This window comes from Phocoena phocoena, chromosome 18, assembly GCF_963924675.1.
Source record: "Phocoena phocoena chromosome 18, mPhoPho1.1, whole genome shotgun sequence".
In the NCBI taxonomy this organism is placed as follows: domain Eukaryota; kingdom Metazoa; phylum Chordata; class Mammalia; order Artiodactyla; family Phocoenidae; genus Phocoena; species Phocoena phocoena.
The window spans coordinates 75,243,046-75,256,485 of NC_089236.1; the positions used below are offsets into that span (position 1 = coordinate 75,243,046).

Consider the following 13,440-nt stretch of genomic DNA (forward strand, 5'->3'; position numbering starts at 1 on the left):
GAGACTTCCTGGTCAAGAGATAGTGATAACATCTAATAAAAATATTCTGAGCCATGAAAAAACATGTATTTGCATGAATTATTTCTAGCACACAATTTCTAGCCCATCCCGAGTTTTTGACGGTCTTCATCATTGACATATCTTTGTGGAGATGTGGAAATGTCTAGAGAGTGAAGGGTCAGAGTGAAAAGTTCACAGTGGGGAGGGCACACATCCCAGAAGCCTCGTGCTCAGTCTGCTGTCACTAATCGCCTGCAATGATATTAATGACCCAGTAATTGGGAGACTGCGGCACTGAAGTGGAAAACCTCCATCTGAGGCAGGGTTCACCTCTGGGTGGTAGGGCTTCACCAGTGACTGAATTAATGTTTGCTGACAGTTTAGAACATAACACTGTAGATGAGAAAATGCACCACTCTGATGGCATAATAGCTTAGATGGACATGATGTTATTTGCTTTGACCATCTAGAGACCAGTGGTAACCCCAGTAAAGTGCCCTGTCTGAATTTGCCCTACACATGAACCTAATTCCGTTCAGGGGATGTGTTCTATGCTCCAAGAAGCCAAAGCAATTTTCCACATGTTTGCTTCAATAAAAGAATACCTTCATCTCCTGGTTTAACATCGGGAACAAGGAAACTGGGTTACTCCACTAATGCAAAAAGCCATTTGCAAAGCAGGACTGTCTTTTAGCAACACACAGCCTAGCTCCTCTGTGAAGTGATCAGTTACGCTCCTGACAGAGGTTCTGCCTGTCCATCCATCTGCCCATCCATCCATCTATACATTTATCCACTCATCCATCCATCCACCCATCTACCCATCCATCCATCCCTCCCTCCCTCCATCCATCCATCCACCTTGTCCACTCATCCACCCATCCATCCACACAAACCGTAGCACTTGTATACTTGGCTAAGGAAATTTGAAGTTTCTTACTACCTCTTTTGTACATTTGAGAGATTTTTATTATTTTTAATTTTACTATTTAGCCACTTCCCATTGAGGGGCTCAAAGTACATTTGACCCCTGAACAACATGGGGGTTAGGGGCACCAACCCCTACCTAGTCGAAAATCTGAGTACAATTTATAGTCAGCCCTCCGTACCCACAGTTACTCCATATCCACGGATTCAACCAACAGCAGACAGTGCAGTGCTTGAGGATTTACTACTGAAAAAAATCTGCATGTAAGTGGACCCAAGCAGCTCAAACCTGTGTTGTTCAAGGGTCAACTGTACTCGATAAAACACAAAGCACAGTCTTATTGACGAAATGGAATTGATTGATAGTAGCTCTAAAAAGAAAAAAGGAAATTCAGGAGACCCGACAAATTTCTATTACAACCACCATTAACCAACGGCCCTTTCTCCTTTCCTACTGCTCTGTAGAATTTCTTAGGTCAACTTTGGGGCACATGACTGAAGTTAGTTATACGTTACAACAAAGGACAGGGCCTCTGGCCCAACACGTCTGATACAAACACAGAGTTGTCTGATATCCAGTTCGAGTAGCATCCTTGCATTGCTATGTATGCACTAGGTATGTACATATGCTCTCTTTACTGTCACTGTGTATGTGTCGTGTATGTACTCGTACTCTCTTTACCATACTCTGTAAGTAGTGTGCTTTGGACTAGACCATCTTTCCTCTTGCTTTGTGTACATGTATATGCTTGGTGACCCAGGAGACACTGTCATAAAGTAATGATGTTGGTCGAAGGGTCTGACAGCCCAGTTTGAGTTTTGCCCCTGACATTTCAATGGCTGTGTGAACTGAACTAAACTACTCACACTTTCCAAGTTCTGTTTTCTCACAGTGATAAAAATTCCTCTGTCACCTGTCCTTTGAGACTGTAAAGTGACAGTCTCAAAGAGTGTGTGAGGCCATAACACTTCCCTCTAAGTGATCAAACACCCAGCCTGAGATTTCAGACTGTTAGGAACAAACGTGGGACTCTTAAAAACTATATAAATAAGTTTTCGCCAAGTAATCTTTTCATGTCTGTCTAATGCCTCTTGGCTATTTCTTAAAGTACTTTATTTTGCTTTAAATTTTGATGATACATATTTAAAGGCTATTAAGAAAGAACTCATTCTCATGCTTGTACAAAGAAGTCTCCAGGACTGTTCAGTTATTTACAAGTCTAAGTAAACTTTGCAAAAGCTATAAATACAGGTGCTAGAGATATTAAGACGTATTTTATGAAATAGTAAAGGCAGTTTTACTCTGAGCAATTCCTAAATAATCCTTTTTTTCCAAGGAATCGCCTTCATTTCTCATCTGCTCTTATTTTACATAGGAGGTTTTCAGTCTCTCCCCATTGCTTTAAGAACCAGTCATCTTGTCCGTTCATGAGTTATTTTGGGAATAAGGAACAGTGCTCACAGGGCAATCTCTGTCTAGCTTTAAATGAGATAAGCTGTCACTACTGCCTAGGTGATGCCGTTGAATATGAACAGAGTCTCAATCTACAATAGCCTAATCCTCCTAAACCCTGGCAGATACGGGATAAATACCCCAATGACCATGGCTCCATAAGACCCGCGAGCCAGAAGCTTCTCAGCACAAGCTGCAACTGAGCAGAAGTTGAGATTTTATTCCTTAAAGTATAAAGAATTTAAGCTGTATTCATATGAAATTGAACAAGGAGCTTTACTGATATACTCTAGGAGAGAGCCTTCAATATGGTCAGAAAAGGATTTTATGTTAAGTTAAAAAATAATAGAAATTCGGGGGACTTCCCTGGTGGTCCAGTGGTTAAGACTGCGTGCTCCCACTGCAGGGGTGCGGGTTCAGTCCCTGGTCAGGGAACTAAAATCCCACAAGCTGCGTGGCACGGCTGAAAAAAAAAAAAAAAAAAAAGAAAAAGAAAAAGAAATGATGCTTTTCATTACCAGACTAGTGAAATGATGTAGTGTCCCAGCTTGTCTCAGTGACAAGGCAACCCTGACATGTACGTTTTTCTCTAAAAGAATATTTATACTACATTGGAATGTTGCTGAAATGATCAATAATAATAAGCCTTTCCTTTGTGTAACAAGGAACAGAGAAAAGGCCCTGGCAAGGCTGGTGAGATGGTAAAGTGGGGGATGATTATATGTGTAGAACCCTCCTCCCAGTCTGTCTCTTTTGAGACTTAGGGAGGATCTGCTAACAAGCTTGGGCAATTCCACCAACAAAAAAAAATCCATAAATGCGTGTTTCTTGGTAAGGAAAGCCCAAGGACAAAAGAACTTTTATAACACTCCAAAAAGACAAAAAAGAGGGAAGATCTTATAATTAAGTTACGCAGCATTACTGAAATTTGGACGATCTCTGGAATTTCATTTTGTGGACGGCATTTCAAATAAGTGACACTTTTTGAGCCCATCTTCCCCGCCCGCCAGCTCTCAGGAGAGCACAGGCTGTCTCACACCAGCCCCCCACCTCGCCTCCCCACAAAGAGACTCTCAGTTGTCCTTATTTGGTGCCAGCCATGGAGGCAAGCACTTTACATACATCACCCCATCTAAATGCACATCATCCCCAGCTGACAGATGAAGAGACTGAGGCAGACTGGGTAAGTTACTTGCCGAAGGACATTCAAGAACCCAGGTCTGCCTGACTTGGGACTCTCAGCTAACTACCATGTTCATCTTCGCTCTAAGTGCTGTGTGTGTGTATCCTCCAAACACCCAAGATTCTGATGACCATTCTATTACAAAGCCAACCGTCGTAGGTTAAAAATAAAAATGTGTTTAAATGCTTGAATTCACCAATGGTATGCAAGGTATGGAACGTAAATCCCTACCTCAAAGTCAGATAAGTGACAGGCTGATGTTGTCACATCCTTGAACTTGATGATGTTTAGTGATGGAAATGTAGATTTTGCTACCTTTATCCTATAAATAATTCATCAATCAAAGCACATAATCACGTTACAGAGGCCACACATATATTCTAAAATAAATCTAGGGCTTCCCTGGTGGCGCAGTGGTTAAGAATCCACCTGCCACCGCAGGGGACACGGGTTCGAGCCCTGGTCTGGGAAAATCCCACATGCCGCAGAACAACTAAGCCCATGTGCCACAACTACTGAGCCTGCACTCTAGAGCCCGTGCACCACAACTACTGAAGCCCGCGCGCCTAGAGCCCGTGCTCCACAACAAGAGAAGCCACCGCAATGAGAAGCCCATGCACTGCAACAAAGAGTAGCCTCCATTCACCACAACTAGAGAAAGCCCTCGCGCAGCAATGAAGACCCAACGCAGCCAAAAATAAATAAATTTTTAAAAAATAATTAAAAAAAAAGATATCTATATGTAAAAGTATATTTGAAACCTCCCATAACCATTTTGCTAGGGAAAGGGCTTACAGTACATTCAGTATATTCTAGTGCCACTTGTTACACTTACTCCCAGAAATAAGTAAATCAAAAACAGAAAAGAAAAACACAAACAAAAAAAGGAAAACAAACACTCAACAAAAATACAGGAATGGAATCTGCTGTTTTGATTCTTTAAGAATAGTGTTTCCTTATATTTGTGTGCAAGCATTTTAATTTATTTTGCATTTTTGCTCAGAAGTGGAGTTTATGTCTGAAAAACAGCAAAGCTGACTGAGGAGTTTCCTAATTTTATATGCTCTGATAAAATTTTTTTTAAAAATTGCTTTGGAGAATGAAACCAGTGAAGGGCCCAAGAAATGGTGACTCATTCAAATTCATTCAGTGTTTCTCAAGGAAGACTTTCCCAGGCAAGGAAAGCAAGGAGTGGCTTTTGGAAGGACCACTGTGAACACAGCAGGGTGTAGTTTCAGAGCAACGTTTCATCGAACAGTCATTAGAAATGATGACTTTTAGACTATTCCACAAATCCATGTCTTGGCTACAGATTTGAGGTAAAATAATGTAAAAAACCACACAAAGCTAAATTGGGAGGTACCTCGGGCATAAGCTGTTCTTTCTAACAGCTGGGCTGTGCCCATCGTTCACTTAAAAAGTATCCACACAGTGGCATTCATTTTCATCCATCTCTGACTCACATGATTTTGGTAGTGTGATGAAAACCTCTTTGTAGGTATTTTGCAAGGTTTTATGCTGAGGCTGGATGACCAAGCCATGGAACCTTCGTAAGGGTAGATACTGCAAAGGGCCTCCACACCAGAATTTCTGACTCATTCAGCTCCGGGTTATCACTTCTAAAAAGAAACTGGAAACCAAGCACAGAAAGTGTCTACAAGAAAAGTTTTGGACACAATTATGTATGAAGGCTGAGAACACAGTTAGGAATGCTTGCCTCGTATTAACTGGTGTGTTTTTCTAAGACAGAGCTTCCCTTGACGACGGGCCACCTCAGAACAGATAGTTCTTTTATAAACTTAAAAAAATTTTTAAAGACATGATCAAAACAACTGTAGGTTATATAAAATGTTTACTTTCTTTTTAAGGCAATTAAGAATCTGAATGTAATGACAAACAGACCAAATGGTTGTAACATCCCCACCTCTGGATCATTTAATATTAAGAGATTTTATTATGCAAATTAAACCCAAGTCTAACGACTGAAACAGGTCACCTGAAAAAGTCAATTCTCAACATTAAGAAAACCCATATATATCATTTTGCCACATGTCAAAGCAAATAATCATCTAGGAGAAAAACTAATGAGGATGCATATCATTTTGTCGTGTCATTTCCTAGGGGAATTTAGTGGATACTCGGTAGGTTTAAAAGTACAATCCCCATTTAAAAGTAATGTTGACTTCTAGAACTTAAAAGTGTGATGCCTGTATTTTAAACCTGGTAACACTACAAATCAAATTCAATGTCTTTAAAGAGTTTACAGCAGATCCTGTCCCTTCAACTGGAGAAGAGCCACCCTGATGAGAGATCCCATACTGGATGTGTATGTCTAACTATAAAACGGTTTGGAACTAGAGACTTCCATCATTAGCCAGAATAACAACAACAACAACAGTAAAAGCAGTTTCTAGAGAAGAAATCAAAATTCAAAGAAATGAAGTGACTTTCTCGTTAAGCTCACACAGCACGCCTAGAATCCAGGTCTCTGGGCTCCTGGCCCAGCGCTCCTGGAATCGGTTCATCTAGGGAATGACCGAACAACATCAATTCCAAGTCAGTCCATTGGCAACTTGGACTGTTCCCCTCTGGGGTTATGAAGCACTGCCCCAAACTATCACTTCTCTTCTTCCCTCCCATGGAAAGAAACCAGGACACAATAACGATGCTGTTCATACTAATACTCTTGGTTATGAAGGTGCTTACTAGCTAGACAGGAAGATTTGGAGTTAAACACATGTCATATACTTTGTAGCAACTCAGAAATACCAACATTGTTAACTCTCTCAAAGTTGAAGTGGTGATTTGCAGTGTTAAGGGCAGTGTTCCATCATGCCGCCTAGCGTAGTACTGTTTCAAGTGGAGTGTGACTCTGTGTGTATGTGTGAGTGATCACTGGCTGTGGAAAGCACTGACTCTGAAAAATCTCTTAATTGTCTGGGTGCCTTGTGATTCTCGAAGAAGCAATGGAAAGTCAACATTAACTTTTTCAACTCTTTTGAGAGTTGTACTTCTCATCCTTCATTTCCCTTTCAGGGAAAGCTGTCCATCCACTGGCTTTGCTGGAGGATGGGAGGGAAACGGGGCCTGCGTTTCCCGAAGTATCTGAAGTGTCTTCCTATGTCTGTGACGTGGTGCGAGTCTTTCAACTCTGTGCTCTGAGTCTCCCTGGGCTCCCGGCCACCCTCTGAGCCCTGGGCCCTTCCCCGCCCAGCCTGTAACAACCACCCAACCAGCAGCATTCAAACTTGAAACCCTCATCTCTATTTTCCGAACAGTTCTTGTATCCCGGGCTACCACGTGCTTTTCCGGGTCTGGTGGCTTCCCTCCCTGAAGAGCCAGTCAGCAGCTAGGGCTGCAGTTTTAGAGACGTATTTCGCTCTGACGTATTTCGCTCTGAGGAACATCTATCTTCAAGGCACCCCCTCGTCCTTTTTCCCACCCTATTCAGGGGTCTTAATCTGCTAAATGAATTCAGTAGGGTGGGTCCCTATAAATGCTATGCTAAAAACATCCTGGTAAACAGTCCTACTTAAAAAGACTTTTTTTTTTTAAGACACTGTTGGACTTCCAAAAGCTTCAGGTTTCCATTTATTTCGTCTAATGACTATTTTATATTTTCAAAGATTTCCCTCTTACTTCATACACTTTACCACCCCATCTGCTTGTCCCAGCCCTCAAAATGCTTTTATTTTCATTTTATGATCATTGTGCTTTAAAATCTATAATTCACCACTTTCTCTTTTTGTTACTTATTCTCACTAAGCCACTCTATGTGTATCACGTTGGTTTAAAACTACGTTTTCAGCCTCTGTGGCATTTCAGGTTCACAGCAAAGAACAAGGATTAGATGGCTATGACCACCTTTGTTTTAATTACTAATGAGTGTAATAAAAAACAGAAGATAGTATATTGTTGAGTATTTAATAAGTAGTCAATGAATTATTGATTTTGCATTCTCAAGAGCAGCTAGGAGGTACAGAAAGCCAGAGTTTCAACCTGATCACTCAGAGATGGGAGAGCACACCCAGCAGACAGCAGCTCAGTACCTCTGACGACCTGGAGCTCACCATGACGAGTGAGTGCGGACTCCCACCAGAGAAACCAAGAAAAACCATTTCATTGCTTGCCTGATGTGAACAGCTATCCTAGTCACCCAGACTGCACTGTGACAGACCCTGGGCCTGGAACAATCCTAACTCTGTACCAGCTGGTAACCTGCACCTAGTAGGCACGTGTTTCATCAGATTTCACAGCCTCAGGAGTGAACAGTAGCTCAGATAGGACCCAAAGGATACACAGTATCTGTTCCTAAAACCATGTGTCAAATTATTGTACAGGTAGATAAAAAAGTAATTCATTAAACAAACCCAAGTTTTTTCTTATTCTTCCAAACCTGGTTTTAATGGCGCCCATATACTAGTGTGGGTTGCCTGTAACTCCCATTCTTGGAACCTACAAGCTCCATGAGGAATGGGTACCACTTTACCATCTTGTTCACTGTTGAACACCTAGCATTTATGCAGTTTCTGGCACAGAGTAAATACTAAATGAATGAGTGAATGGATGGACGCGTGGATGGATGGATGGATGAATGGATGGATGAAGAGAAAAGTCATTGCACAAGATTCACCTATCAAAATCTCACCAATGGTTCTTAAAAATGGTTTTGTCAGTAGAGATGCTGAATATATTCATATATATCCACTTATTTCAATACTACAAAAACTCTAGGAGGCTTTTTCTCTTTGGGTATCTATGTTAATGAGTAGTACTAGTACAGGGGTCCCTCATTCAACTAGGGCTTCTTTAAAAAACTTTTCAGCAAAGGTTCCCACCCAATTGTTTGCCACTGTGATAATTTTAAGGAAACAAAAATTCCTAATTTCTATAAAATAAATGAATAGAATTATACTTACATATAATGTAATAATCTCTGTTCTTCTGAAATTCTAGACCCCAGAGGTTAGGGCTGAATTCTTGGAACTTGATAGTGAATTTTACATCTTGGTCTGGTCTGGCACAGTTGAGAAGAGGCGTATTTTCCTTCTTAATAGTGCATCTGTCTGCTTGGTCTTTATCCACCATATAAACTTTATAATATTCATACTGGCCAACAGTTTTAGAGTCCACTTTGGGGCAAATAATATCCAATTTGTCTCCTATCTGTGGGTATAGAACCAGTCCTTGTCCAGGCAGAAATCTAAAAGCATAAAAAAAAAGCACCACTGAGTTGATAAAAAATTAACAGTATTAATGATCATGACAATATGGCCAGACAACATAAAGAATTCCAAACCACAATTTTATAGAGCCACACTTTTACTGACCAAACATATCTGAGTTCAGATCAGCATGGGATGAATGTATTTAGGAATTAAGCTTTAAAGAAAAAAAAAAATAAGAAAAAAAAAGAAACCACACTCCTGACTTTACCCAGTAGGATCAAGGCAACCTACTGACATTTCTTTACCGCCTCCTCGCTTGTAATATTTCAGTGTTCCTTTGTGTAACTTCACAATGACTTTTCCTTGGTGGTGAGTCAGACCTTCCCATCTGCTCATTATTTTTTAACCACTGGCAGCCTCAGTTTATTGGGCACGCCACAGAAAGAGGGCAGCAATTCCAGGGAGCAGTGGATGCGCTAAGACTTTGTTGTTCTGTTAGTTTCCATTTGCTGTTGATGCTAATTAACAGACACATTTCATCAAGAATGTTTCAAATTACTGATCATAATTAGTCAGTCACTGATCAAATAATGGGTTTTTTTATTACCCCAAACAAAAGAAACATCTTACAAACCCATAAAAAATAACCAGAAATAATTAGCTGGAGTATTGATTCAGCTGCAAGATGAAAAGTCCTCGACTGGGGAAGACAGCAACTACTGTCCCTGTCCTTGCCCCACAAACCTTTTTTCCCCCCTCCCTTGAGATGTATTTGCTTCAGTTAATCCTTAGAAGCAAATCTTTAGAACCCAAACCACTGACACACTATATCCCCTTGGTGCTCACAGACCACAGCGCCCTCCTCCCCTTTCTCTTTTCTCCCAGCCATGCTGCGGAAAGATCTTTCCTAATGGGGAGTTTCTCGGAGAAACTGAAACAAGAGCTTCGTAATGAACATCCTTCTACAAGTGCTAACACTAAAAACACACTTAGAAATCCCCTCTTGTTCCTTCCGAAGGAGCCAAGCCTGCAGGCTCATTAAAATACTGAAGCCGGAGAACAAAGCATCACGTCTGGGTCCTTCCAATCCAACCTCTTATTGAACCAGGGAGGCCCACCAGCCATGACGATGAATGGGTCATAACTCAGAGAGAGAGGAGAGAGAGGGAGGGAGGGAGGGAGGGAGAGAGAGAGAGACAGACAGACAGACATGGTGAGAGACAGAGACAGTCACGGTGAGAGAGAGACAGACAGACAGACACGGTGTGAGAGAGAGAGAGAGAGAGAGAGAGAGACAGAGTCGGTGAGAGAGAGAGAAAGAGAGAGGGAGAGACAGACAGACACGGGGGGGGGCGGGGGGGGGGAAGAGAGAGAGAGAGAGAGAGAGAGAGAGAGAGAGGGAGGGAGAGCGAGCGAGAAAACCAGGATGATGGGCATCACCAATTTCAAATTGATACTGAGGGAACAGATGATGATGAATGTTAATGAACGGTATTAATTTTTCTGAAAAGTGCATGAGGTTGATTATGAAGCATCATAGAACATAACAGAAATTACATTACAGATTTATATCAAAAACCAATACTCTTTACAGCAGGGAAAAAAAATACATGTTGAACACAGTGGCTTGTCACTCTTCCTTGGGAATGTGTTCTTTTACAATCCCAAAGGGAGGGCGGCCCCCTTTCTTTCTTATTTTTTTTTAAACTGAGCTTGCTAAAGCAAGGATATATGACATTTATTTAAAAAAAAAAAGTTGAAAAAGAAAAGTGAATGAGAATCACCTAACAAAATATTTCTGTGAAGTAGAACTCAAAATGACTATTTTTTATAACAATGACAAATTTCAGACCATCATGTGTGCACCCTTATAGAATTCTCTAGAACTGTTGACAAATGTAGATCACCATTTAGTAAGAGCCTCTCTGTGAACTTCTTGGCCATTTCTGCAGTTTCCTGGGGAGGCGCATGGGAAATTCAACTCCAGGGGACTGAAGGCCTCCAGGGTCTTCTCCCTGCCCCCCCTCTGAAGGCCAGTGGTCTCCATCATCTTTGTGGTTGAAACACAGCTCTGGTTTCTGATGAACAGACTGAAGGCTGAATCTGAATGTCTGAGGCTTAAGTCTTTGCCCCACGCCCCCGTGCCTCAGTGATTCTGCTGGGCTTGGGAAGCAGGGGCAAAGTGCCTGGCAGTCGACATAAGTTAGATATGGTTACAAGGCTCACCTTCCTGACACATCCTTCTCCTCATGTTTTATTCTTCGACCTTCTTAGGAAATCTTCACTGCACCCGAGAACCAGAGGCCAGCTCCTGTCTGGGGTTTCCCACCCCCGTTCCAAACATCTTCTCTCCTAAACCGGCTTCTTTACCAGCCGACACAGAGCAAGCCCCACGTTAGCTGTAGTGAAAAGTATTCCTGAATCACAACAGAAGTCTGCAGCCTGGACACCGGTACCTGCCTCTTCTCAGCTCTGATCTCCACACTGAGCGAGTTTCACCCTGGACCACCTCCTCCGGGGGCCCACCTAGGCTTCAGACATCAGGATCCTGAGCAGCCAGATGGATCCATCCTCTTGTCCATCAGTTCAATTCCTTTAAGAGAATGCATCAGACCTACCCTCACCCCCAAGCTGTGTATCATCTTTGCACATCTTAGAATTCTCCCACATTACGCCTACGTCTGAAGCTGGGCTCACCAAGCTCTTTCTTCATTCAAAATGCTCCCAAGATCCCGTCTCCTTCATGAAGATTATTTTTTCCTGCTTAACCAAAGACTCACTGTTGATTTCCTCCCTGCCCATGTGAGAACCTCATGACTCACTCTTCACTCACCAAATCCAAGTTCTAGTTTTTGCTGGGGCTGATGGGGTCAAGAACAGAGGACACATGGGCTGGTTTGGCTACAAGGATCTCTGCACTTCAGTCTGTATTTTCAGAAGGTACTAATCACTCAAAAAGCTTTAACGGTCAGTGACAGGGGAGCAATGTATGCGGAGGGGTCAACCCATGGGATGGCTTTTCAAAATAAAAGAGAAAGGGAGGAATCTCAATTTCAATAAGCGTATTTGATACACTCATAAAAAGTGAATCCTGATAAAACCCACTATTCCTAATGCTTTGAAAAGCATTAGCTCACTTTTCAGAAGACACTGTGGCAAAAAGTTAGGCAAGGATTTGCTCCTTCACCGTGAAAAATGGTTTCAAGAGAACAAACGTATGGACACCAAGGGGGGAAAGCAGGGGCAGCGGGGGTGGGATGAATTGGGAGATTGGGGTTGACATATATACACTGATAGCTGTAAAACAGATAACTAAAAACAAAAAATTTTTTTTTGCTTCCTTATTTAAATTCATATAAAAGAACCCAATATTGGAGTGCTTTAGAGCTTTACTTTTTAAGCGTATATAGGTATACAGATATACAAGCTGGTTAGCACACCAGTCTCTTTAATTGCTGACATTATGGTTTCTCAGTAGACAAAGGCTGTGGTTGAGCTGAGAGCCCAAATGGTAAGTTTCTTACTTATCACTAAGTACATCAAGCCCAGGAGTCTCTTTGCTCCCCTGGGGCCTTCACAGTTTTTTTTTTTTAATTGAGATAGAGCTGATTTAGAACACTATATTAGTTTTAGGTGTACAACATAATGATTCAAAAATTTTAAGGTTCAAAATATAAATTCAATAATTTATAATTATTATATATAAAAATCAATGTTATTATATATAATATAATAATATTAATATCAATTGTTATATAATTAATTATACATATAATTGATTACATTATATATGTTATTATAAAGTATTGGCTATATGCCCTGTGCCGCACAATTATCCTTGCAGCTTATTTTATACATAACAGTTTGTTCCTCTTAATCCCCTGCCCTGATTTGCCCCTCCCCCCCCCACTGTAACCACTAGTTTGTTCTCTATATCCGTGAGCCCATTTCTTTTTCGTTACATTCACGAGTTTGCTTTGTTCTTTAGATTCCACATATAAGTGATCACACACAGCATTTGCCTCTGTCTGACTTATTTCACTAAGCATGATACCCTCCAGGTCCATCCATGTGCTTCACAACATGGGAGCAAACAGAGTAACGTGAGTGTAACAACTAAGGCACCTCCACACCAGATGCTCTGAGTGACAGAAAACTAGGATCAGGGTCGCCAGGACTTTACAATCTAGCTTCCTGAGGGCAGGCAGGTCCCACGTGTGGCTGACTCAGTACTGAATGCCCAAGGCCTGACATCTGGTAGATGCTTAAAATATGAAAGAACAAATGGCAGCTAAGATACACACAATAAATTTAAGTCAAATTTAGTGCCACGAACTATCGATATTTGCAGATCACAGGCACGGAAGGAATTCTGAAGATAGGATGAGCTAGGATGAGCTCGAGTTGGGATGGGGGTTGCTGAGAGCACAGCAGGATCACCTCTGGTATGATGGTGCTTCTGGACGGCAAGGAGCACTGTGGATGGAGTTTTGGACCCGTTCTCTCAGGATTTATGAATATTGGCAGTTTTCCGGAATCCCTTCCTAGTTGAAATGCAAGGCAATTCACCACCTCCAGAAGCACTAATAACAGAAGCACTGCTGCTTTTGAGCACTTATTCTTCGCTAAGCACTGATCAAAGCACCTTCCACCACTGTCTTCATTCAGTCCCTGTACACGTGCTTGACACACAAACCAGATGAAGACAC

At 41.6% G+C, this 13,440-nt stretch overlaps 1 protein-coding gene across 3 annotated transcripts in view; it reads right to left on the reverse strand.

Annotated features, from left to right (window-relative positions):
- The window catches only part of EFNB2 (ephrin B2), a 43,330-nt gene that overhangs the window by 11,621 nt on the left and 18,269 nt on the right, over positions 1-13,440 (reverse strand). For all 3 annotated transcript variants that reach the window (XM_065895962.1, XM_065895963.1, XM_065895964.1), the window contains exon 2: positions 8,483-8,766. In XM_065895962.1, the coding sequence (XP_065752034.1) occupies positions 8,483-8,766 (284 nt within the window). The remainder of the gene's footprint in view (positions 1-8,482; positions 8,767-13,440) is intronic.